The sequence below is a fragment of the Camelus ferus genome, chromosome 2, assembly GCF_009834535.1.
Source record: "Camelus ferus isolate YT-003-E chromosome 2, BCGSAC_Cfer_1.0, whole genome shotgun sequence".
Classification (NCBI taxonomy): Eukaryota; Metazoa; Chordata; class Mammalia; order Artiodactyla; family Camelidae; genus Camelus; species Camelus ferus.
In genome coordinates, this window is record NC_045697.1 from 53,290,713 (window position 1) to 53,318,547 (window position 27,835).

The 27,835-nt window shown below is 33.9% G+C and overlaps 1 protein-coding gene and 1 long non-coding RNA gene across 5 annotated transcripts in view; one reads left to right on the plus strand and one right to left on the minus strand.

Moving 5' to 3' along the window:
• LOC116657199 overlaps positions 1-27,835 on the plus strand; it is a 100,760-nt gene that overhangs the window by 63,435 nt on the left and 9,490 nt on the right. The gene's annotated exons all lie outside the window — the stretch shown is intronic.
• On the minus strand, positions 1,860-26,194 carry PRR27 (proline rich 27). 4 transcript variants are annotated; one of them, XM_032458708.1, is made up of 7 exons: positions 26,143-26,194; positions 23,114-23,172; positions 21,831-21,854; positions 20,070-20,093; positions 17,891-18,376; positions 15,080-15,128; positions 1,860-2,349 (listed from the first exon to the last, which is right to left on the minus strand). In XM_032458708.1, exons 2-6 carry the CDS (start codon positions 23,159-23,161, stop codon positions 15,117-15,119), a joined length of 594 nt encoding a protein of 197 aa, XP_032314599.1. In that variant the 5' UTR covers positions 23,162-23,172; positions 26,143-26,194; the 3' UTR covers positions 1,860-2,349; positions 15,080-15,116. The 4 variants fall into 4 exon arrangements, with proteins under 4 accessions (XP_032314599.1, XP_032314614.1, XP_032314606.1 ...); XM_032458723.1 differs by lacking the exon at positions 1,860-2,349 and adding an exon at positions 5,791-5,914; XM_032458715.1 differs by lacking the exon at positions 1,860-2,349 and adding an exon at positions 10,324-10,968.

Below are 27,835 nucleotides of genomic sequence, written 5' to 3' on the forward strand. Positions count from 1 at the left end.
GACATCATGAAAGTAAAGCAAAGAAAATATTATTTGAGTCTTCAATAAATTTTAAATTAAATACCCTTTATGTCAAACATTATATCAACTGTTATACATGTGAATAATAATAATAATATGTTGGTAATATAATATTGATAATTCTCTCAGGCTTTTGAACTCCAAATTATTCTTTGAAATATGGTAACTAAATCTTAGCTAATATTTCATATTTGCACTTTTAATGCACAATACTTGTGCTATGTATAATTTCTATATCTCCTTCAGCTACTTCTTAATTCACAAATCATTGCATTTTAATTAATTCAGGTCCATTTAAGGTATAATCAGTTTAATTTTCCACAAAGAACTTATCTGCCGTTTTTTGTATAATTAATAAATTTTCTTCTTTCCTGGTACCTAAAGAGAACAAAGGAAATAAAGTTATTGCTAACAGAATTACCTTACTTCCAAGATTGATGGTATGCAGAGAATTCTGAAAAGCTCTAATGCCCAGTCTTACAGCTATATAAACCTTTTCTAAAATTCATGGCCAGTCATTATCTTCAACCATGTCAGTGCTTTCATCCAAGCATCCCCAGTAATCTATATGACTAGTCAAAGGATTAATGGCTTCCATACTCTTTTTCATTTCAATAAATTCTTTAACCTCCTCTGTTATAAAGAGGAATCACAGCATGACAAGTTGGAAATGTGCTTTATAGATGTCTACCTTATTTCTTTATCTAATTTAAGAAAAGAGATATTCTGAACTGCCAAAAAGCAACACTTCCTCAATATAAATAAAGTGAAAGTTTTCTTTTGTAGAATAGTAGATTTATTCACGTTCACTGGGAGAAATAAATCTTAAACATATGGTTCACTTATTTAGGACTTTCTTCTTCTTGTTTTAAATTTGGACATGAGACACAATGGTTCACTTACAGAATCTTGGAAGGATAAATGTGACTTTGACATGATCCCTTTCAGTACTCTGTAGAAAACATGCTAAAGGGATGTAAAGAATGTCAGTAAAGAGAGAAGTTAGGAGGGATTGCAAAAATCCACAAGCGAGACTATGGTGGCCTGGATAGTGCATTGTCAGGGGAGGAGCAGTGAGAAATAGCTGGATTCAAGATGTATTGTGAAATTGGCACTTGCAAAGTATAATGTCATATTCGATGTGAGAGTTTAGAGAAAGAGTCGAATCAAGGATAATTGCAAATGTTTTTCTCATACAACTGGAGGACTGAAGTTCTGAGTTTCTGAGAGGAGGATGAAGACAAAAGGCAGAGATCAGATCTGGAGGTCAGTTGCTGGGTGTTAGACAAGTGTCATATTTAAGTTGTTTGTTGGACAGCCAAGTGAAAAAAGTCAAAATATCACAATAATTCAATATTTATACGTATCTACTTTATGTTCAGAATGGTTATAGAATACATTTTTCTTGGCCTAATATCCTGTCTGGATTTTACAATTTATCTAATTGTGTCATCATTAAAAATAAAGATTATCCCTTGTGATCCTGATAGAAAATAGTATTTTCTCTGATACTATTTAACTTACATTTTGATTAAGATTTTTACTATATACATATAGATAGACACACACTGTTGTATTTTATTGAGTTCTCAATGTTTTAGCTGATAGTGCTTTTAGGCCATCTGCAAAGGCATTAAATAAGGATGATCAACTAAATAGAATCATATAGGAAATATAGTTTTCATTTTATTTAGAAATAAAGCATCATACATTTGGTCTAGTATGACATAGATGAGTTTCAGTAAAAGTATTGATCCATTCATCCACTTGGGTAGATCTCAGCATAAATATTGAATGAATAAAGCAAGCTGCAGAATGATATACAATATATTGTAGGCCATGTTTGTGTAAATTTTAAAAACCTCACAAAATCCTTTTACTTATTTTAAGAGCCATAGATATGCATACTAAAATTATGTAAACAGGCCAATGAAACGTATACACAAGCTTCAGAATGGCTTACATCTGGGATGGGGAAAAAGAGAATCAAATCCCTAGGGGAAACTTCCATGGGGCAAAAAACATTTTATTTCTTTTACTCAAAAAACTCAGGTCAATATGGCAAGTTATTTACATTTGTAAAACATAGGTAGTGGGTCAACGGATTAAAAATTCTTTAAATATTTAAGTCAAAGCAATTTGTTCCTATTTTTAATTACTGAATTCATAACTTAATACAGAATCTAACCATATACATAATTTATACTTAGAATTTATTTTAAAAAGCTATGGTAAAGGGCTCCCTCAGATTCTTCTTATACTTATTGTTCTTTGCAGAAGCACGCTCAAAATACAAATCAAAACCAGGCATTTCATTATAGCAGATTTCTGTGAGGAAAAACATGAACATAATTCAGTAAAGTAGAAATTTTTACTTGTAGGAAATCATCTGATTATTAAGGAGCATGAAGGAAGGATAAAATAAGAAAGGAAAATAAAATAGTCTCATTTGTAAATAATATTTCACACGGATACCGTCATTATTTCCCAAAGCACCTCATTTAGGAACCTCTTAAATGAGAGAAAATGAAATAACTTGGGTAAGGTCACATCACTATAAAGTGACTTTCCCGACCTGAAGTCTGCGTCTCTGGAGCTTCTGCTGTTTAATCTCGGCCTTACCTCCCAGCACTTTAAAGTGTAACTTCAAATCCCTATAGAAAATGGATTCTAGCTACGTCTTCCACGTGCGGCCAGGTTAGCTGATGATTGTATACACAAATGCTGGCACACGCTCCCCTCCCCCCACATTCACAGGCACGTCACACACTGGCTTCTCTATTTAAAGGGTAAATCCTTCCATGTAGAGGATGATTATTGGGCATCAGTCCTACACCCAAGAGAAAAAGGGGGGGGGGGGCTTATTTTCCGTATCATTATCCTCCCATGCAGGCTAAAAATATTCCTTCAAATCATTGATGATTTCTTTCCCTAGATTTTGTGAAGAAGTTATTTCTACAACTTGCTCAGTGAAGAGAAGCTACTTAGTATAAAGCTGCTTTGTAAACATTTTTCTGTCTGCCACTCAGAAATACTCGGTTTCTGAAGTCTCGTGACCTAATTGACTGTTTAAGAAATTGTTAAACTCTGGATATTTTATGGAATCTTATAAGATATTACTAAGCATGTTTAGGATTACTTGTATATTTATAATCCAGTTCTGAATATGCTTAGTGAGATATGAAGTATATATATATATTTAGTTCCATAAGCCATACATGCTTTCATCACTGAGGGACTGTGTTTTTCTTACACTTTTTAGCTCTACAAATTAAGCACAGTGCTTTAAACATATAGTACCATCATTTCAGAAACATATAAATTATCCAGCCCTGGTCTTAGTGAAAATATATATTAGTCTAACAACTTTGGAAAATTCTTAAGGGAAAAGTTTTACAATCTCCAGGGATAATACTTTATCTAAAAATTTCTATTTATATAATACCCCTCCTTTTTGAATAAGACAGCTTGAAATCTACCCCCCTGAATCTGCCCCATGTAGCTAGAAATTAGGCTCTGTGAGATTATTCTTCACATTTCTAATGAAAACTATTATAATTTATGCTATACATAAGGTTAAAATTCCTATTTTTCCTTTGTTCTCCTTGCTTCATCTTCCTTAAATTTTTTCCTTAAAGAATTAATTAATTCAATGCTATTCAAATTCATCAATTCTCTGATTCACATTTTCCCTACATCTCTGAAATTCCACTTCAAATGTCTTTACAGTATAATTTTGGTAAAAAAATTTTTAAAAAGTAATACATTTTTTCACACAGAAAGTCACAGAAACAGATGAAAGCATTTCATGGTGCAGGACTATCATAAAGACTTAGATTAATTGCCTGCATATTATCCATCTATATTTGTCTGTGTGTCTGTGTGTCTGTGTGTCTTATCTATCTATCTATCTATCTATCTATCTATCTATCTATCTACATATCTACCATCTATCTATTTAGTGGAACTTAAAGTAACAGTGTGCTTAGGTGAAATATGGGCAAATTATAAGATAATTTCCCTTCTTTACTTGTATCTAAACCCTGAACTATAAAATTTGATAAGATAAATGAAGTTGTTTTTCCCTTGAACAAATGACCTACAGTTGTCAGCAACAACTACTCTGACCCCACTAGGAACCTGCTGAAAATAAATGTTTGTATGTAAATGAAATAAATTCTAGCAACAATGGTCAAATCAACTTACTAGGGACAAATTAAGCCCTGGGTTGCACAACTATCAGAGTTTATCTTCACATAAAAAAACAACACTTTTAATTTTAGCAATAAACACATAAGTTCAAGTCAAGAGATTATATGAGTACATGAAGTAGTTATTAGAAAATTTTGAAGCAAGGGTGTATAGAAAAATGCATTAAATTTGTTGGACCAATCATTTAATAGTTACAGGCTACTATTTAATACAAAATAAAATGCTATAGAATTACAAATTATACGTTGAAATTAAATAACCATATAATATTAACATGTAAGAATACTTTCCAAGATACCACAGAGAGCTTAGCTTTTGACTTCAACATTTTTTTCATCTACTTCCCAATTTATTAAGTAATTGCAAATTTAAAAAATTTGTTATCTATTTAGGGTACAATAAATATCATTTCTATAAGGAACTTAATTTCTATTTCTGGTATAATTGATACATTTTTCATCCTGCAGAAAATACCTTAAAAGGAATAGATGTAGTTAAATCATTTTAACAGTATTACCTGATTTCCAAGTTTAGTGATAGGTGAGTCTTTCTAATATGATCTGAGACTCAGTCCCATGGCTATTTAAACTCTTTTTGTACTTAAGGTGCAGCTGTTATCTTTATTCATGTCAACCTTTTCATTCAAGCATCACTAGAACTTTAGATCATCAGTCAAATAATTAATCACTTCCATCTCCAGAAAAATTTAATCTTCTCTATTATAATGAGGAATCACAACAAACCTAGGTTGAAATGTCTGTTAATGCTATTTTAAATAGATATCTCAGAGTCTAAAAGATATCTCAGTGTTTTCTCTACACAAATAAAGTGAAATATGACCTCAGTAGAAGAGTTATTTTTTCTTGCTGGAAAGAAGCTTTTGTTAATATCAGGTTCATGTATTTTACTCTTCCTTGGTCATAATTTGGACAAAATTTATATGACAACCAGCAGTATCTTAAAATAATGAGATCTGATGAACATTTTCATATGACTATTTTGAGTTTTACACTAAAAAAGTACTAGACGGGGGTAGGAGGTATACAATGATAGAAGCAGAGAGGCTGATTAGAAGGTTGCTGCAAAAATCTAGGAGAGATATGTCGGACACGGTGATATCAGTATAGGGGTGCTGATTAATGACTGGATTCTGGATAATTTAAAGTTTCTGCTTCCTAGATTTTTTGAAAGATCAGATGTAAAACTTTGGAGAAAGAGAGAAATCAAGGACGATAACAAGTGTTCAGTCTTCAGCAAATTAAAGAAATAATGTTGGCATTTACTGAAAAATGATGGAAATAATAGGTTGAGTAGGAGGAAGATCATGAGCTCAGTACTTAACAGATGTAATATTTAAGATGCTCATTGAACACCTACATGGGAAAGTCAGGTAGGTGGTTGAATACATGAGTCTAGAATTCAGAGGATGTATCCAGGCTTTAGAAGATTTGGAAACCATTGGCATGACAGTATTTGTATGGTATTTAAAATACAAGATGAGATGAGACCAATGAGGACATAAATACAGATTATCTTAACATTTGGTACTCATTTCAAGAAGTCAATGAATATATTTCTTGAAGCCCTGACCTGTTCACAAAAATCAATACATGTCAGGAAAGGATATATAGTCGAACCATCTGGCAATCATTGAAGAAGGATGTGGTCCTTGGAGTTGATACTAGAGAAAAACAGCAAAGGTGTCAACATCCTGAAGAACAGATGGGAATAATTACATGTTTGTAGAAGCCAACTCCCCCAAGCAATGGCGTTATATAATTTTCCAGTGGCTAAATAGAACACGATAAAGCAAAGAAACTTGTAAAACGGAAATAAACACACACAGAGAACCCTGCAAATGTATTTTAACATTGATCAAAAGAAGGCAGACCCCCAAATGGTGTATATGGTAGTATTTTTTGTTGTAAAAAGCTCAAAAATAGACAAACCTGAGCAATATTATTTTAAGGAATTCATCAGAGGCAGTAAAATTAAAAAGAAAAACAGAATTAATTATCTTAACCCACTAGATAGTTTTAAACTTTAGAGATAAAGAAAGGAATGGCTTGATAAAAGGACACATAAAAAATATCTGAGGTCTTAAACATGTTTTATAACTTGATATGAAATTTCTAGGTTTTGGTGGTTACATCTTTGTTTGCTTTAGGATTATTTACTATAATGTACACTTAAGGGGCTTTTTGAATCCATCATTGAAGTCACCAAAAAAAAAAAAAAAGAGCCTTAAATGTACAATTAACAAGATTTTTGATAAATTGAATATAATAAATGGGGGAGACAAAGAAAGTGAAGAGGTTCCCAATCTTCTGGTTTGGATGAATTTCCTACATCTCAAACCTGATGCCTGTCTTCTCACTCTCAGTGGTTTGTTCGTCACAAAGGACATGATATCAATTCAAAACATTCACACTTAGCTTTCACTCAATCTAACCTCTTTCAATGCAGTCAATAGAAAAGAACTGAGGAAAAAACCCGAATATTACTGTAATGATAGGTACAACTCAAATTTCACCACAACTGATGGACCAGAATATTCTATGGTACTTTGTAATAAAAGCAGAGAAGGTAAACCTTCCTCTGTGATAAAATGTCATGTTTATTTAAAAATGCCAAATTTTTCTTAGGTTAAATACTTTCTTTCATTCCCTGAAAAGCTCAGTAAAAGACTATATCCCAAATGGGGAGAAATGATATCATTACACCATATAATATTTCATTATTCATTATGATTTTATGAGGTTTTATAGCCTCTTATATTTACATTTTAGTTTATTTTCTTTATCTTCCTGTTGTGTTTTATCTGCTCACATTTATAAATTTTTCATAAGGCTTCAATATATACCAAAGAAAAAAGCCTGAGTCTTGACAATATAATTATTAAAACTGACTACAATGTGTGATCACAAATTTACCATAAAATATTCAGAAGTGAATATCAAAGATATATGAAATAAATGACACCATTATTGGTCTTACTTTTAGATTATTTGCCAAGTCAAATTAAAATTAGCCCCTATTTGACTCTTGGAGATGGAAGCAAATTTATCTCAAATAAACAATTCTACCAAGATAGTTTCTCATTTTTTGGAAATCTGTGTCCTCATGGTTCCACACATTAATATTCTGGTTCAATGTAAGATAGGGGGCAAAATTACACACAGAAGAAATGTTCACAAGAAATTATTTCGTACTGTAGATATACAGAAGATTTGTAAACTCTCTTCCTTCATTCCTTGATTTCTTTATTTATTCTGTTCTTTCTCCTTTTCTCCCCCAAATATTTACTGATCACCCAATGTGTCTCAGACATTGTTGTAGACTGTGGTAACAATGTGGTGAATAAGACACAGAAATTCCTGTCTTTATTGGGCTTATATTTTTGTGGAGGTTGGGTGAGGGTGACAATAAAGACAAATGCACAAATTGATAAAAAGCTAAAAAGAGATAGCTACTATGAAAAAAGAAAACCGTGACAGAACATGAAACAACCGGGTTGGTGGAGGGAACTTAATTAGACAGGGTATTTAGGAACTATTATTCTAAAACAGGGTATTTATCTGAGATCCAAAGGTAGCAAGGTGCCCTGTCATTCCTAGAGCAGTGCAGAGGTTCTTGCATAAGATCAAACAGAACATGGTTGAAAAAAGAAAGGAAGCCCTTGTGCAGTAAGCATAGAGTGAGGTGGGGAATGTGGTAGGAAAAGTTGTTATTCAGAGCAGGTAAGTCTTGTATGGATGGTGAAGGGTTTAGAATGTATTCTATGTTAATGGAGAAAACATTGGAGGCTTTTAAGGAGAGAAGTGATATGATTTGAATAATGTTTGGTTTAATATATGACTGTGACTGCTGAGTGGATAACATGGGCGAGGTGGGTGGTGGGGGAGAGTGATTGGTGGAATTATCTTGGAGTAAAAGCAGAAACAAGTCGATCAGTTAGGAGGCTTTCCCATTATTCCTAAGAGATGACAACAGCTTGAACTAGGCTCAAAGCCACGGAGAAGTTTAGAATTAATTGGATATAGAGGTATATTTTGGAAGTAAGTCAAAATGGATTTGCTGACTGGGTGTATGGGAAAGTAAAAGACAGATGTATGGATGGCACATTTGAATCACCCTTTAAGTCATGGGTGGCGTAATTAATGTGTTGTTCTTTATAAATTAAGCACATTCAGAGGTTATACTAATTATGACCAAAATTATACTTGTGTAGTAAAAATCTATTACATTCAAAAGCAATACTAAGATTACCCTAAAGTAGTTACACAACCAAACTCCCGGCCAGGGTGATCGATGGCTGTTTCTGTCCCTCCTGTGGTGGTTTTATTCAGCCATCTCATCATATGTCTAAATTCTTTTGACAGTCTCCTACCTGTCCCTCTTATTAGGACTTTATTTTCTCTCTCCATTCCCTCCTCAACACTTCCGTAGCCTATGCTGCAAATAACACATATGATCATGCCATTTTTCTGCTTAACAAATTATGTTATGATTGCCTATTTATATTTTCGTAAAATGAGGCAATGAACTCTTAAGAATGATACCCTCTTAGTCTCTGTGTGTCATGTACTTGATGGGTAGTGTGTGGTCAATCACCATCAGATAAATAATTTATAAGGTTAAACTTTTGATTGTCTATGCTTGGACTCATTATTACCTAAAATGACACTTAGAGCAGAAATTCATGCTGTTGTTATTCAATTCTTCTAGACTTTACTTTCAGGAATTCAAGTGTTGACTGTAAAGTGACCCCTCTTGGGGGTCTGCTCAATATACACTGAGTGAGAATGTGTCATACCGTTATCCCCAGTTTTTAATTCTCACATGAAGTTTGATTCTCTGTCTTTGTCTACCTGGCATTTCTAATTAGATGATTTTCTGTCACTTCTTGAATTTCAAAATTGACATAACTAAATTATCTTCCTCACTTATTTTTCCTATCCTGAAAAAACAAAGCAGAAATCCACGTAATAAGCAAACAGTAATGGGTCATCTTCTCTCTTATGGTTTGCTTACTGTCTTTCCACTTTTGTTTGGTAAAACAGTCCAGAAACCCTGTATTCCTTCTTCCTTTCTACCCTTGGAAAGGTCTGTCTTATCAGACCAGTCATCGACAATTATTTAGTTTTCTTCTAAATCACTTTTCTTCTCACTGTTTCTTTTTATTTGCGTTGTCACTATCCAAGGTTTTTAAAGTGGTATTCTCAGTTTTAGGTTCTTCTTGTCAACTGGAAAACACACAGTCTAAAAGTTGAGAATTATGTTTTATTTCGTGGACTTTCTGAGGACTTCGAGCCCAGGAGGCAGCTTCTCAGATAACTCTGAGGGACTGCTCCAAAGAGGTAAGGGAGGGGCCAGGATATACAGGGGTTTTTGCAACAAGGACCAGGTACTCAGAACATCAGAATATTACTGTGATTTAAAGAAAACCAGATGACTGAAGTTAATGAATTTAGCACTTTGTCTACTGATATGGCAGGCAATATTTTTCATTCACATTCTCTTTCAATAACAGAACACATACTCTCTCTATATTATTATTGCAAAAATAATACTTTAATTCCATTCTTCCTTGATCAGAAAATTCTTACAGGTTGCCCAATGCTTAAGGGCCCTGTTTAACTTCTCATTATGTGTGATGTGTAACCATACTCTCAGGCCATTGAAATTTAAATAATCTTTTTGGAGTGTCCTTTAAAATGCCTGTAATTCTTTTCAGCTTTATCAGCATTTGGCCAGAGATAGGCTATTTTTTTTTAAGTTTCAAAAAACTTCCAGGTTTATTTTTGAGTAAAAGGTCTTCCTTAGAATTTGGAGGATTTTGTTTTGTGTGTAAAAATGGATAAAATTTTCTAGAAATTAGTTAGATTAAGTTTTAATGTCTTCTTTTTCTATGATATAAAGGTCAGTTCTTCTCAATCTTGACTGCGCTTTGGAATTATCTTGGGAACATTAAAAAAATTACCATTATTTAGATCCATCCCACCAATTAGAATTTTTGTGTGAGCCTTGATAAAGAAGATATTTAAGAGAGTTATTCAAATACACAGTCAGGGTTGATGGTGAGATCGGCAAATATTATATGCTATCAAAATATCAATTTTTGATACTAGAAAGAATACTTTGCCATACCTGGCAACTGTATACTGTTGAATGCAAGTAACCTATTTATATTAAATATCTGTTCATTTGCCAAACCTTTATAAGGTAACCACTGTGTAGCAGGCTCTGTTACTGGATGATTTGGAGGTAGGGCAACTGGGCTACAATCACAGAGGCTTAAGTGTATCAAGTGCTTTTAGATATTGTGTCTTTCCTTAGACTCAACACATTTTTAATAGGTTGAGATTATTATGCCTATTTTTCAGAGTCTGAAAGTTTGTTTTAGAGAGGTTAAGTGCCTAATGTCATGAAGCCAGAACACAGATCTAGGACACGTTTTTTTGTCTCTAGTACCCAGTCTATTAACTTGTACTCTCTGAGAGGAGCTACTTCTGATTCTGAAGGAATAAAAATAAACAAATATCTTACCAAATCACACAGGTATTCCTTGGGGGCAGTTACTGCAGTGGATTTATCTTTGTTGCCCTAAGGTCTAGCAGCATGCCTGGACCCAAGCAGATGTCCTGTGAATGTTTGTTGAGTTCAAGTGAACCTGTGGGTACTGATGGCTAGCAGTGTCCTCTCTAAAGGGTTAGCTGTCTCTTAACAGGAAATCTGTAGAGAAACATTGCAGTGTCAGCCATGAGAGCTGGATTTTCTTTTTGTAATGCAGGCATCTGACAAGATTTGATTGAGGCATCCACTTCAGAGACCCATTCACTTTAAAGGTGACTGTCTTGAATGAATGCATTGCCAGTCACAGGACAGCTGAGGAGCTAGCCTCCCCACCCTATACCCCCACACTCATTTGTTTTAGATATATTAGTAGATTTCGATAACCGACCATTTGGACCACTTGTTTTTTCTCTTTCAGTGAGTTTTAAACTTTTGCTCTTATGTTTTAAATTCACCAATAAAGAGCAAACAACCCAGCCCACAAGTGGGCAGATTTAAACAAGCAATTCTCCAGTGAAGACATACACATGGCCAATAGGCACATGAAAAAATGCTCAATATCACTAATTATGAGAGAAATGCAGATCAAAACTACAATGAGGTATCACCTCATACCAGTCAGAATAGCCATCATTCAGAAGTCCACAAATGATAAATGCTGGAGAGGCTGTGGAGAAAAGGGAACCCTCCTACATTTGTGATGGGAATGTAGTTTGGTGCAGCCATTATGGAAAATAGTAGGGAGATTCCTCAAAAATCTGAAAATAGACCTTACCATATGATCCAGCAATCCCACTCCTGGGCATATATCCAGAGGAAACTCTAATGTGAAAAGATACATGTACCCCAATGTTTATAGCAGCACCATTTACAATAGCCAAGACATGGAAGCAATCTAAATGCCCATTGATAGATGACTGGATATAGAAGTTGTGGTATATTTATACAATGGGATACTACTCAGCCATTAAAAAGAATAAAATGCCATTTTCAGCAACATGGATGAACCTAGAGATCATCATTCTAAGTGAAGTAAGCCAGAAAGAGAAAGAAAAATACCATATGATATCATTCATATGTGGAATCTAAAAAAAAGAAAAAGAAAAAAGAGGACACAATGAACTCATCTACAAAATAGAAACCGATTTGCAGAAATAGTAAACAATCTTATGGTTACCAGGGAAAGGAGGTGGGAAGGGATAAAGTTGGTAGTTTGAGATTTACAAATGTTAGCCACTATATATAAAAAAAGATTTAAAAAACAAGTTTCTACTGTATAGCACAGGGGACTATGTTCAATATCTTGTAATAACCTTTAATGAAAACAAACATATGTATGTATATGCCTGACTAGGATATTGTGCTGTACACCAGAAATTGACACATTATTACTGATGGTACTTCAATTGAAAAAAAAAAAAGAAAGTGTTTGAGATGGTAAAGCCATACAGTGAAAGGAACTTAGATTTTTGTTTCACTGTTTGAAGTGAAGGCTCCTAGCAGAACCAGCCAACTTCCATTGGGCTGTGGTGTAATTAAAAAATAACTATTTATTGCATTAAGCTGCTGAGATTTGGGAGTTCTATGTTGCAACAATTAGCTTATTTTAATTAACATTTGAGAGAAGACCTGAGATAAACAAATATATTAAATCACAGAGGTAATGGAAGGTCCCACTATCAGGGTTAGAGATGAGGCATTAATTCTGATACGGAAGTCACATAGCTCTTTAGAGGTGGGGAAGTGACATGATCTGACATAGGGTAGAAGGAGTTAATGGATGGACAAGGATATTTGCAGAGGCATCCAGTAGGGAGCTGTTATGGTACTCCAAGTCAAAAATGATGATGGCTTTAGCCAGATGGTAGCAGTGGAAATGGTCAGAATTTGTTAGATTCTGCTTGTCTTCCAAAGGTAGAGCTGACACTATATACTGACAGCTTGGGTGTGATTTATGAGTGAAAAGAATGGGTCAAGGGTGACTCCAAGTTTTATGTGGTAATTTCCTGAGATGAGAAAGAAACAGCTGGAAGAAGCAGCTTTCCATAAGCCTGGTGACACATTAATCTTAGCCCTGGAAACTTGATTTTGGACCTCCTGTAATTTTTATTTGTATAAGCCACCAACTTGGCAATTTTTTGCAATAGCCAGAAGAAACCAGTACACCCATCATGCTTAACTTTAAGTTAGTTTGTGTTCTCTTCTAATTTCTAATTAATTTAATCTAATTTCTAGTCTTCTAAAGTTCTAATACCACATTTTCTTGGTGTGCTTTCTCATTCTGCCTGACACATTTTTAGCTGTGAAATCTTTGACCAATCATTCATCTTCTCTGTTACTTGGTTTCCTAATATTTAAAATGGGACTAATAATAGTATCTATTTATACGGTTATTATAAGAGCTTAATAAGTTTATATTGGTTAGAAGCCTAGAACAGTGCCTAGCACTGGAAATTACTATGTAAGTTGACATTAGATAAATGTTTTAAAAAGTAGGTGAAACATTTTGGGGGAAAGGAAATGGAGAGAAAGCCATGGAATGAGGCTTATCTTTTCTTCGACTACCTTCTGTCCACTTTGGAAATAAAAGATTAAAAACATTCCATTTGGGCTGTATTTTTTTAGACAGTTTTCATTCAAAAGAAAGGCACATACTGCTGTCATATGTTTAAATCTCTGTCAATTATTATTTACATATTTAGGAAGTAGCCTTTAAAAATTGTGAATTGGAAAAATTATACAATAAACCTAATTTCTGTATAAATTCAGTCCAATGGAAAAATACAACAAACCAACCAATATGGTGAGACTGATATTTTTAATATAACAGAATGAAATTCTTTGGAAAAGAGAATAAACTTTCATAGATTTCACTGATTTATGCACCAATTGCTCCTGGAAAAGGAAAATAACATATTAGTTTTGTATAATAAATACCAAATTGCTTACAGAAAATTGCTTTTTTTTTTGCTTTATGATTTTAATCTTAAAGGACTATATTGAACGGTCATCTACAAATCCATGCTACAATTAAAAGACATTTAAGAGAATCAAGCTCATTTTCCTCTATCTTCTTATAGATATTCATTCGTGTAACAATGAATTCACTTAAAAATGCAGTGTAAGTTCAACGTTTTATTTGCATGCATGGATATATTTATTATACAGGATTTTTTTCGTGGAGGTGTTGGATTCAGATCAACAGTCTCCTGATACTGAATGATTTGAAGTAGAATTCCTTCTCTGCCTTAGGGACTTTGCCAGAAAAGTGGCACTCTTTCCTTCACCTGTTATGAATTAAGTAATTAATATAGTATGAAACTAAATACAAATGCTTACTGAAAATATGAAATTATTAGATTTATGTAATATCTTGAATTAATTCACTGATCAATATCCTTTGACCTTATATCATAGTAAACTAAATAAAACCCCAAGTTAAATAAAGAAGAAGGCAAAATTGAAGCCTTTTAATTTCCTTGGCAATAGCTGCTGTTAAGAGGCATCACTGACAATACTAACTGCCATCACATCTGGTTTCCAGTTCTATTTTAAATACTGATGTCACCTCAGTAGAAATTCTGATTTGGCTGACGGTCACACAAGCCTTACCATTTTTCTGTCCAGTTACTATTCATAGCAGTAAAATTGGAACAGCTTTGGGGAGCAATGAATGAATGAGAACTTGGAATGAGGGAAATCACATTTGTTGCTTAGATGACTAAGGTGGAATGAGTCTAATTGAGCTTGCTGACCGATGCCTTTCTTCCCAGGACGATGTGTAATGGCAGACTGGGGGCAAGGTTAGGGTGGGGAATGGGGTGGGAACAGGAGATCTGAGATCTAAATAGCCCATTGTTTGTTTTCTAAAACAGCGGATCTCAGTGTGGGGTAAGTTTGGGGGTTGAATGAACAACCTACAGCATGATCTGTGAGAGCTTTAACAGTGGTTTCTCTCATCTGTAATTCAGTCCCCTTCCCCCATATGGAAGTTTCTTCTCTCTTTTGACCTCTAATTCTGGAATATTCAAGTCATAATCACTTTGGATCTATGTAAGAAAGAACTGTCTAGTTGTCCAAAAGCTGCCTGAGTCTCTCACATACGGCATGAGCTCATCACTTAAGACGTCTGAAGCCAGACCAGCAATATCTCTCCATACCCCACTTTCTCATTTTCATATCAGAAAATGTATTGTAAAGCAAGTTCAAATGATGAGATTTCATCTATTTAGTGCATGATTTTTAAATCTCATTATTATATGTGACTTACCGAAACAAATGTATGGTACTCTCTTCTCTTGAAAAGTTCACTTCTTTACCTAAAAAGAAAAAAAAAAGATCTTTCATACATAATAAAAATGTATAGTATTGGACCTATCTTTTCTGAATAATCTTTATTCTCTAAGAAGCTGTGCCCTGATGATTTCTTCGTAACTCATATTTAGAATACCTTGTATTGCCATTAGGCTCAACTTTTGGAAACAGAGAACTGGTCAAGTCACTCCTCTCAAAGAAGGTCTTTAATAAATTCTGTCAGCTACAGGAAACAGTCTAAGATATTTAGCAATGTTTTCAAGGCCCCTTCTTATCAAGTCATTTCCTTCTATCCATACTTTCTAACATTCCTCTCTACCTTCATGAGAGCCGTGAACTACAGGTATGTAAATACCTGTAAATACGGGCAGAAGGAGAGTGTTCTGTGTTGAAGAAACCTACTGAAGTAGCACGTTCATGTGTGGAGAATTGGAGGAAAAGGATGGCTCTTCAGACTTCCCTAGAGCAGTTTCAAGCAACCATTTAAGTTGATCCTGATCCCTATCAGGTACAAGGGAATAGGAACAGAAGTTTGTACCTCTTCTAGGAAACAACTAGTAGGAGTATTCAATTAATAGCAATATACTTTAGAAATTATTCACTGTTGGATTTAAGCTCCCATTTGTTTTACAGCCTGTGCCCAGGGTATCTTTGACGTGCTTTGGAATCCCACTGTCCCTTTTATAAAATAGCCACATCTACTAAAATTTAAGGATGAAGTATTTTAAAAGTATTTATCAAAAAATATTGTTTTTAAAAAGTTTAGAGAACTATCATTTAGGTCAAGATGAGTCACAGAAGCTGGATCACCTTCTTGCCTGGAACAAATTTTTAAATTACCAAAAATATGAGAAGCAACAGTTTCTCAAGATCTGAACATCAAGCTATGAAGAACAGTGATCTCTAAGAGATAGGAAGCAAATGAAATGAACATGATGATTGTCCTAGCTTACTGCCTACACAGTTTCCAGGCCTCAGGGAAGGGAGATGGAGCTGGGAATCCAGGAAGACCAAGATAGCTGAAATTCACAGGGCAGAGAACCTGACAGAAACAAAGGGACAAAGACATAGATACAAAGATCTAGAATGGTTATTCTATATTCATGCAGCATTATTTACAATAGTCAAGAAATGGAGGCAAAGTATGTGTCCATCAATAGATAAGTGGATAAGAAAGATGTGAGATATATATATATACACACACATACACACACACACACACACATATATATGTAATGGAATTATATATTATATATAATATATAATATATATTATATTTATATACATATATAAAAATATATTATATTTATATACATACATATTTATATTATTCAGCCACAAAGAGAATGAAATTCTGCCATTTACAAGTATGTGGATGGACCTAGAAAGTATTATGCTTACTGAAAAGTCAGAGAAAGACAAATACTCTATGTTATCACTTATATATGGAATCTAAAAATTAAAACAAACAAATGTATATAACAAAACAGAAAAAGACTCATTATTATAGAGAACAAAACTAGTGGTTACCAGTGGGGAGAAGGCAGAGGGGAGGGGCAAGATAGGGGTGTGGGATTAAGAGATACAAACTATGTATAAAATAGATAAGCAACAAGGATGTACTGTACAGCACAGGGAAATGTAGCCATTGTTTTGCAATAACTTTAAATAGAGTATAAAATCTATAAAAATATTGAATCATTATCATGTGTACCTGAAACATATATCATATCATAAATCAACTCTATCTCAATAAAAATAAATAAATAAATGAAGGTTATTCTGATACTTTCAACCAAGGATACATTATTCATATGAAGATACTACCTCAGATTAGGTAAAAGAACCACTTAAAAGGACAAAACGGAACAGTATCTGGTGCTAACATAGCATAGGAGAAAGCTTTTGATTCCACAAGCCAGAGAACAAAAAACTTGAAATTCACAGGGCATATGATTGAGCACTCAGGATGGTTTGATCTCTGCAATGGGAAAAATTCACCTTAGATCAAAATGTTTCTCTGTTCCTGTGTACTAAAGGTTAAAAGCCTAGTAACCTCACGGTATCCTAAAATGAAAGTTTTCCCCTAATGTCAAAAACAAGGCAGAGATACTCACTGAATCACTTTTATTTAATATTGAACTGTGCACTTTAAGCCAGTACAGTGTACAATAAAACAAATGGATATAAATAAATGATATCCAGTTTGGAAATTAAAATGTCCATCAATAAATGAATGGGTAGGTTAAAAAAATTATGATATATCCATATAATCTAATACTACTCTGCAAAAAAAAAGAAAAGAGAGAGAGAGACTGAACTATTGCTATGAATAACTACATGGACAAATAAAATAATTGTGCTGAGTGACAGAAGCCAGACACAAAAGAGTATATAGTGTGTTTCTGCTTACATAAAATTCTAGAAAATGCAAGCCAATCTGTACTGGCAGAAAATAGATCAAGAACAGGAAAAAGGGGAGGGTTGGATTATTAAAACAAAACAAAGCAAAACAAAACAGGAGGAAACTTCTGGCTGTGGTGGATATATTCATTTTCCTGGTTAGTTTTTTCATGCGCATGTCAAATACAAGTCAAAACTTCTCAGAATATACACTTTCAGTTTTGGTAGTTTGCTGTATGTCATTGTGTCTCAATAGAAGTGTTTAAAATGTTTAAACCGATGCACGTTTGCCTGTTGGGAGATTATGTTTCTTTCCCGCTGCTACAACTCCGTGCGTCATGGGAGTAAGACTGAGGCAACCCACCTGGTCCAAAGCCGAGGGCTGAGGCCCTGCGGCGGCGGCGGCGGCGGCGGGCTCGCCTTCATCCGGCGCAGTGACGGCAGGCGGCTCAATCTCGGGGACAGTGCGTGGGGGTGTAGGTGGGACAAAAGGCTTAGCTACGTATGGTTCGGCTGCAACAGGTAGAGCTGTCTCAGTTGGGGAAAAAGGGCCCCAACGTCTACTTGGGGGTGGGAGGAAGGGGAGATCCCCACGAGGAGGAGGAGGAAGAGGGCGGGGCAACCAAGAAGGTGTGGGAAAGTTGGGAATGCGGTAGAAGGGGGCTCCAAAAGCAGTGAAAATCCAGGGATTTGGGAGTATCCGTGTATCAGGGTCACGATTCCTAGGGTAACTGGGGAAATTATTCCCCGGAGGATTGCTGGGCGGGGCGAAGTCAGTCTCTGGCAGGGGATAAGGAATATTCAGAGATGGGTTAATTGGGTAACGACTGCCAAAATTGCCACTGTAATCCTAGAGAAGAACAAACAAGTCAAAGGTGACGACCTCTATCCTAGCCATACATTACTTATGGTATGACTGTGATGATGTACAATGAGAGAGGATTTTTTTTTTTTAAGAATTCCAATTTAGGCTCATTCTCATAGCTAGTGTGCTTGCATAATTTTTAAACTAGGAGCTAATAATATATTAAGAAAACTGAATAAACCTCAATTTAGAGGGAAATATTTTGTGTGTAGTCAAGTCGGAGTGTTATCAACTGCACAATATGCCAGCCACAGACAGGACAAAAATAGAAGAGAAGAATATGGACAGTACAGGGTGAGCACTTCCATGCCTCCTCCTCTGCACTGCCGGCCTAGCCTGAGGCCCTCAGGACCCTCAGGGCTTCTCAAGTGCCAGTGGAAGCACTCACTTAGCTCTGCCTCCTCCAGCTGTCCTTCCCAGCTCCTCCCACCCTTCCTCAAAGCTTCTACTCCTTCTAGGCCAGGCAGCTTCAATTGTTATTAAGAAGGAAAGCAGGCTGGATGTTAATGATGGCTACTAGATGTTTTTTTTTTTTCTTTCCAATTGAGTTACAATTGGCAATAGTTAGTAACACTCTATTGTGTGCTTGAAAGTTGCGAAGAGGGATCTTAAATGTTTTCATCACAAGATAAAAATTGTAACTGTATGTGGTGATGGATGTTAACTAATTGTGATGATCATTTCACAACATACACTACTGGCTTTTCACATTTAATTCTCCCTGTAGTATTTGTGTTTAAATGAGGAAATTATTAATGTTACTAATGCATTTACTGTTACATCTGGCATTGTTTTTTTGGTAGAAAGACCTCCTCATTTTCCTTTAATTGCTTTAGGTCTGTCTCCTACATGTATGTAAAACTGTCAGGGTGCTCCAAGGTCACAACCTTATGTAAGAATTTATAGAAAATTAAGACATTTCTTGGTCTCACATACATAAAGTTTTATTTCCTACCATAAATTTGTCAGTTTTATAAGCACATTTGTTGTGTATTTCTTTATATATCATGACTCTAGATTCTTTGATTCATTGCATAGCCCAATTATAATTCAAGAAATTAAATATTCATATAACATAAACCTAGTTTTAAAATCTAATAAATATTTAACATTTCTTATCATATGTTTATTTTATGTAACTAGTTGATGGAGTAATTTTCTTTCCATGTATTCGAAGTTAACTTGTCAATAAAAGGCACTATTTATAAACATAGACCCAGTTTTCATATTTGTTGGAAAATACTGTCTTCTTTATCAACAATACATTTCTATGATATAAAACTTTATTTATATAATTTTTATTTAAAAGTGTTTACCTAGTGAGTAGGCAATGAAATTGGGTAGGATATCAGTATGAATAAAAAATTGCAGAATGTATAAATATAAATATGTTAATACTTATAGATCCATTTTTAAATGAGACCATCATAGCAAGAAAAGAGAACATGTTCTGAAATTACTTTCTTAACTTTTCTAGGAAAAACATAATGATACTGACTGAAAAATTGTGCTCTACACTGGAAATTGACACAACATTGTAAACTGACTATAACTCAATAAAGAAAAACAAACATAATACTGAATGATTTAACATTATTAGATAGAAAATGCTATTTAAAAATTAATATAAAATATACTTCTATATCTTAACATATAAACAAATCTAGATATATTTTACCTCTTCACTCGATGAGGCAAAATTCTAAAACAACAAAGAAAACAAAGTAAGTTTAAACTTCAGGCTCTTGAAAAAAAATCTTTGTTTAGATTTCTGCTTGCTTTCAGAGTGACTCTAACTGACAAAACTCTCTGAGTAACTTGGAATTTTCTTTCTTAAGCAACAGAGCTGTTTGCCTTGTTTTCCTGGGACTATGTAGACTCAGTCTTGGTATTACCAATACCTTCTTACAAAGTAGATGAGCAATGGCCAATCCTAATGTCCTACTGGTTCTAGTGTTTCTACACTGTCTTTAAATTGCCTTATTCATATCTATTTATAAACGCTCATGTACACGGAACCAAATGTTCTGATTTAATTGTGTGGCTAGCAACTTATTTACACTAAATTCTTACATTAGGTCATCATCTGTATTTATCACAAAACCCCAGGAACTAAATAAGTCTTTGTAACATAACTTCTCAACGAATGTAGATTGTTCCTCAGTGGCTTTGGGATATTTTAAGTTTTTCTTGATGGATATTCAAGGAATTTTTTAAAAGGGTATAAAATGAATGCCTACTATGTACTGTCATGTACCAGCTAGATCTTAGGTACTGGAGAGAACAGATAAGGTTTCTTTACTCATGTCTGAGTTGCTACATCTCCCAGTTGGTCAAGCTTCTTTATTAAAATTTAAAATTGTGTATAATGTTTCTTTCCAACTTTAGTTTGGTTTCCTGAATTAACAAGTTAAAATCATACCTGAAGGTATGATGCGTGCTACATAAGTGATAGATGCTCCATAATGTTCACAGAGACAAATACCAGTGATGCATATTGTGAGTATAGAGCCCTAGATTCTTATGATTAAAATCTCAACTCTTTTTAAAAAATTTATTCAATTTATTTTTTTAATTTTATTTTTGTTGATGGAGGTACTGAGAATTGAACCCAGGACCTCAGGCACATGCTCTACCACTGAGCTATACCCTCTCCCCAAATCTTAACTCTTATGAGAAATTCAAAGTAGTATCTCATACTATTTTCATTTTTTAAATTATTTTCACAGCCTTTATACTCCACCATATATCTAATAGTATTTGTTTAAAAACGTGCACGTTCAGATTCTGCCTTTCTTTGCTAGATTGTTATGTTTATCTACCACATGCTTGTGTATAGATACCAGTATCAATTTTTTAGCACACTCCTGTCATCAAAATTTGAGGCAGAAGTGACGAAAAACTAAACAAAACAAAACAAAACAAAAAACTAATATCAGTCAGCTGATGAATGTTCTGGTCTCCTACATAGGGATGATTTGTGAATATTCACAGCACAGAAATCATCTAACAGCTTGGGACACATTCCTCCTGCTAGTAGTGCCTAGACATGTTTTCTTCTGCTCTACTCTTTCATACAGGCAAAGCCTTCCTGGATTCATCACTTAGTTTGTTGAAGTAAGCTTAGGATAACATTGTCATAAAATTTTACAGAAGCGTGAGGAGGAATCCTGGGCGTAGCAAAAATTTTGTCACACTACAAAGGGAGTACACTTAATGCTTCTAGTCACTGAAAAGAAATAATGAACTTATGGTAAATATGTTAAATGCAAATAGATTTATACTACATAAACATTTTTCTATAAAATAAGAGATTAATAGCACTAATATTTCAACAGTAAAAGTAGTCACCAAATTGCTTTGTAAAAAAATCAGTTTTAAAATATAAAATATACTTTAAAAACAAATACATTTATACATAAATGAAAAAAAGTTTTACCTCATCAAAGAAGTAGAAACGCTTCTAAAACAAACAAACAAAAATTCACTATGGTTAGTTATTTGAAAACATCTGTACCTAGATTTTATATTACTGAAGAATTTGTATAATCTTATTATTAGTATAGTTAATTTACTTTTGAAATATAAATCACTAGTATAAATTATTTATTATCATTTTCATCATTATATACTTTTGACATAGACAGTTGTCCCAGGAAGTTCTACATTGGCTGATAGACTTTGGATTGTAATTTCCTAGATGTACATAAATCTTACCATCTGAAAGATCATTCAGTCCTATTCACACATCTGGTCTTGCAGATGTGTTTGTTCTGTTACCTCTTAGATTTTGTTTGCAGTCTGTGTATGTGGGTGGGGGGTATTTGTGGTTTGTAGCCACCTCCTTACCCAGTTGCAGGACTATATATCCACTTGTTCTCCAGTTAAGCTTCAATATCTTTTATACATTCCTCTCAGATTAAAGAACACAGCATGAGATAAGGATGACAAAATAGTGTAGGAAATTCATCATTTACTGTTTTAAGAATTAGAGTTTAATCCAGGTGATTTTAAGAGATTTAGAAGTATCTTGAAATTTTCACAGTATGATAATAATTAGTAATATCAGATAATAAAGTTAATAATATCAAGTAGCATTTGAATTCCTACTATAGCCTAGTTAGTCTGCTAAGCACTTTACATAATTATTTAATCCTCAAAGTCATTCTATGGGGTAGATATCAGAATTTTCTCCTTTTTACAAAAGAGGATATTTAGCACACTCACTGGCTAGGATTAAGAATTTTCCATCAGCTGTTTCTTACATTAGAGGCTCTTCTATTTACACTACATTGATGGTCATTATGTCCATTTACTTTAATTCCATCAAGTACTCTTTGTGACTCTACAGAAATACCTCCAGCTGGGACTTTGCTGTCAGAAAAAGTCTAATCCAGTCTTCTATAATTTGAAGACAAAGACCGTTATGGTCATCTACATGAAATTCTGGTTCCCTATAATTATATCCTTCTCTGCCCACTGCATTTCTGAAATCACCTCTTTTCTTCGTTGTCAATCCACTTTTGGATCACACAACTTTATCATTTTGATTTTTAAAATTTCTTTTGAAAAGTTTGGCACCACAAACCCCGTGCCCATTAACACATCTCTCTGCTGCATCATTATCAACACTATGACAACTTCTATCATGAACATGGATCCCTGGCTACAATTATTTGATGATTCTACTCTTGCTGCCATTTGAAAAGTCCATCTACTCACCCTTGCAAAAGCAACGGACACGATGCAGGCCCAAAGTAGAAGCTTCATTTTGATCGACCCTATGAACATGAATATGTAAATGGGTTGCTTCAGAAAATATGCAATATATTTAGTATATCTCTTCTTGAGAGGGACGAAAGAATATATGGCTTTATTTGTCTGACAAGGAAGACCCTTCACAGAAAATTTGGTCCCGCTATTTAACTACTTTCAGCATTACCTCACAGGATGACACTACCGCCAGAATGATCTTTTCTTGGCAGATGTCCTTCCACAATGAATTGGCTTCTGGCTAAACTTCTTTAAGTGGAAGCCACCTCAATTTACTTACCTTGGGATACATTTTGCTATTAATTTGTCTTGGAAGGCTTACAGGAAATAAAATTGCTTAAAAGTAGCCATAATATGGGCACTTTATTGAGATTTTTCTTTTTATAGATTCACTGGGTGATTAGTATCACCTCCTTGGAAAAATGTCCAGTCCTACAGTTGTTGCCACCATGTGCTCTGGCATAAACCTTTGGGCTCTTGATCATCAGTTTTTCCCTCTATCTCTGAAAAATAGTGGGGCGGCTGTATATTCAAGTGTGTATCTTGATTAGGCTCAGTTTTCTTCAGATAATGTAAAACCAATTTCTAGTTGGTTGATTATTAAACTCCATGGCTTCTTTCTTCTTAAAAACATAAATTATTTACACTCTTAACAAAAAATGTATATATAGTGCATTTATTACAGCATTATTTAGTATCTCAAAATATGAAAAAAATATACATGGCCAATAAGAATATCAGTTTCAAGATCTATTGCTAAATGAGTACTCAAATATTAAATATACCTAAAGTATTTAATGGTTTATTTATAATTAGTTGATGACTTATTTTTAGAATAATTATTTCTGTAATTTCATTTTATCTTCTGTAGTCTGTAAATTTTTTTTGTATGAAGTGAGATTATATTCCTTGTATGCTAACTATATTCTAATAACCTTGAAGAATTTTCAAGTTTTTTGATGAGACTCTAATGTTTACCTGCCTAATTCTTAGCAAAATCTAGGCTGGAAAAATTATATCCATGGAGAAAGCCCTGGAAGTTTTCAAAATACATTTTTTATATTGGACCATCTGCTTACCTGTTCAACATGACTTTGGCCACATATTTAATAGTCTTTGCTATAATGTTTCTTGGCATTGTACACCTTTTTTGGAGACATAAGTTAAGATAAAGACCAACAGGATTATTATTATTGTCTGTAAGTTATAAAGACATACAGGACACAAATCTGTGCCTCGTTCTGCTCTCTATGAGCAGCCCTGGAGAAGTTCCTTGACAGGTCCCAGTACTTAGGCTTCTCTTGAACTATTGGTATATTTTCATGTCTTAGATACACTGATATTCTTGGTTTTGTGTTTATTTTTGTTCTGTGCCTACCAGGAACTTCAGAGTCAAATATCTTGTGTATTTTCAGAGCTCCATAGGACATTGTGGCATCTCATTTTGGGGTGCTTACATCATCTCTGGCTTTATCTTATTTCCTCTAGTCTTATTTTCCCTTCATCAGAACATTTAAAACTTTTTAAAGAATCCTGTTTTACCTATTTTGCAAGCTGTTTTAAGTCCCTTTAGAATGGATCATATTATATACAAATAGAAAAAGGAAAAAAGTAACCAATCTAATGAATCTTTCTAAAATTGTTTTCAGTACCAAAATTTCTGTTATATTTTAACATTTTTGTAAAAAATTAAAGTATTTAATTAGTGAAACAAAAATATCATGAATTTATACCTAAAGAAGATAATGTTTTATTCCTCAGTATAGTTCAGTTATTTTTAAAGTAACCTATACCTTATTGTAGAGCTGTAGAGATTAACAATGCAAAGTTAATTGATGTGCCGGTCTTCCCTCTAAGTCTTCCCATTTATCCCTTTCTGGGTTTTTGAAACAGGAGGACTTGTTTGGCTGAAGCCAGTTTTTAAAGACAAATTATATGGCAGTAGTCTAATTTACCATATTAATAATTGTCACATTGCCTAATAATTATCTAATAATTGACGTATTGTATGGTAGTTGAATAATTTAGAAGAATCTCTCCCTTACCCCACTATTATTGTGGGAACCTATCAACTTGGTCATATATTATGGCCAAAATATAAATATAGATAAAAGAAACTGTGAGAAAATGCACATTCACCTTTTTTTGACATGCTTTAAAAGAAATTCTACATAAATAGTTTAAATAACATCAGCTTAAATTATTATTATATGATAGATAATCCAATATACATATTTTAATTTAAATTTGACTTCTGTTTTAATATGACAACTTAATTTAAGGAAGCTCTAATGCTTTAGCAATTCTATTAAAGAGAAATAGGTATTTCTTCTTCATAAAGAATGTAAAAATAAATTTTTTATGCCTGTCAGAATGATAAACAGCTAATGAAGGATAATAAAATTATAATTTTAGTCTTTAAAACAATCATTTCAGAAATGGAAAAACCCCAGATTTATCAGCATTTAAAAATCTTTTCTCCAGTGTATCAGTGTCTCAGTTTATCTACCCATATATCACTTGGAATATAGTACTTTAGAATGCTCCATAAGGAACAAAACATTTATAATGCTTTTTCTTTTTCCTTTTCCTCAGATTTTTCCCCCCTCAAATAGCTTTTAATTGAGAGGAGCTTACTTGACCCCACTGTTTAGTTCTTTAGAAGAACATGAGAATTCTTGAGTAGAACAAACCCATCCTTCTAGGGTTTATGTGAACTTTTGAGTCCAGAGTGAACCTACAGAAAAAAATCCCTTTGATAAATCTCCTCTCATGAAGTCTTAAGTGAGAATTCAGGTGTGTGGGAATTATATTTACACAACACCCCACTTTACCAACCTCTCCAAGCCAGGAGAGAATGTAAATATGCCAACCATTTATATGCCAACCACTCTGTTCAAGTTCATCTAGCTGAGACCCATTAGAGAATCTTTTAAAAATAAGAGCAATTTAATGTGGTGGGAGAAAACAAAAGATACCTTGTTTCCAGTATGCAAACTAATGGCTGTAGATCCTGGTCTTACTCTGGACAATGTGCCTCACTCCCTTTCCTCCAGGGGTATTTATAACAAGTACTTAAATTAATGTTTCTTCTTTGTTTTGAAATAAATCAGCATTAAATCTGGAAAAATAGAAACCTATCAATTTGGCTGACTTGGCTGTAAATTACTTTCCTCATTTCAGAGAACCATAAAAACAGGGAAGTTCCCTTACAATATGACAGTAAAAGTCAAACCTGGAAACTACATTTAACTTAATTCCCAAATACACTTTGTGAATGTTCATTACTTGACTGAATTTTGGCATCAGTTAGTACGTGCAATAAAGGAATCTTATGCTTTATTTCATTTTATGTTAAGCGTGGAAAAGATTGGAAACCATAAATATTTTTAAAAATAACACTGTGGTGTCTCTTCCTATACTAGTGTTATAAATATCAATTACCTACTATGGTTAAAGATGAAAAACAGGAAGAGCCCTTCCATCGTGTCAATTTATTGCTGACAATCCAATATCTCCAGTTATATGTAAGATCAAGTAAGAAATGATGATAATGACTATCACTGTTTGGCAGTGCCCAAGTCAGAGTGATGTGAAGGGATTTTGTCTGATGCCCTCTTAAATTATGATAGTGGCTGTGGTGTTTGTTCCGGGTGAGAGAACCCCCTCTCCCGAGTGTGCAGTGTTCTCTCTGTGGAATCAGTTAATACAAACCCCACACTAAAGGCCTCATAGAAGAAAAAGAGTGCTCATATACAAGTATAAATATATTTACTTCATCATACACTGAACAATAACATGTGTCTGGCCTTTAGTAAAAAAATTATAAGATATACAGAAAATCAAGAAAAAAATCTGAAGATAAAAAAAGCAATCATCAGAACCAGAGCCAGTTGTTACACAGATATTGGGGTTCTCAAACAGAGAATTAAAATAATTTAAATTAATAGATAGAAGATTCTAATGGTAAGATAAACTGATGCAAGATCATAGGGGTAGTTTTCAGCACAGAGATGGAAACTGTAAGGAAGAAATGAAAATGCTAGAAATCAAAATTTTACTAAGAACAGAGAAACAATGTATTTGATTGGCTCATTGGTAGACTCAGCCCAGGAAAGAATCAGAGAACTTGAAGATGTGTTTCCTTCCCTCCTTCACTTAGTTATTATAATAATGATTATTAAGTACTATTATAGACGCTAGAGACTATGAGAACTGCAGCCCATTAAATAAAAAGTAATCTGGGACATATTAAATAATTAAAAGTTAAATTAAAATCAGACCTTTGGAATATAAAGCTTTGAAGGCGTTACCTTTTTGTGAATGAAGCCATTGGAAAGCTGCCTTAACTGACCCTCTATTTTAGACTATTACACTAGAAATGGGTATTACTGAGTCCACTATTGTATGACTCAACAAAACAGGAAATCTGTGGATTATGTTTGACTGTATAAATACAAGAGCACCCTTCTTCTGTTTTATAGTCTCAAACTCCACAAACAGGAGGTGATTTTAGAATACTAGTAGACCAGAACACATCCTGCTGTTTTCTAATAATGGAAATAGGATACCTTTTCTTTGTCATTGACTGCTACACTTTTGGATATGTCGGGGTGTTTAATTTACAAGAGAAATACTCAACAAAGATATGCTACTAACTATAGTTGTACA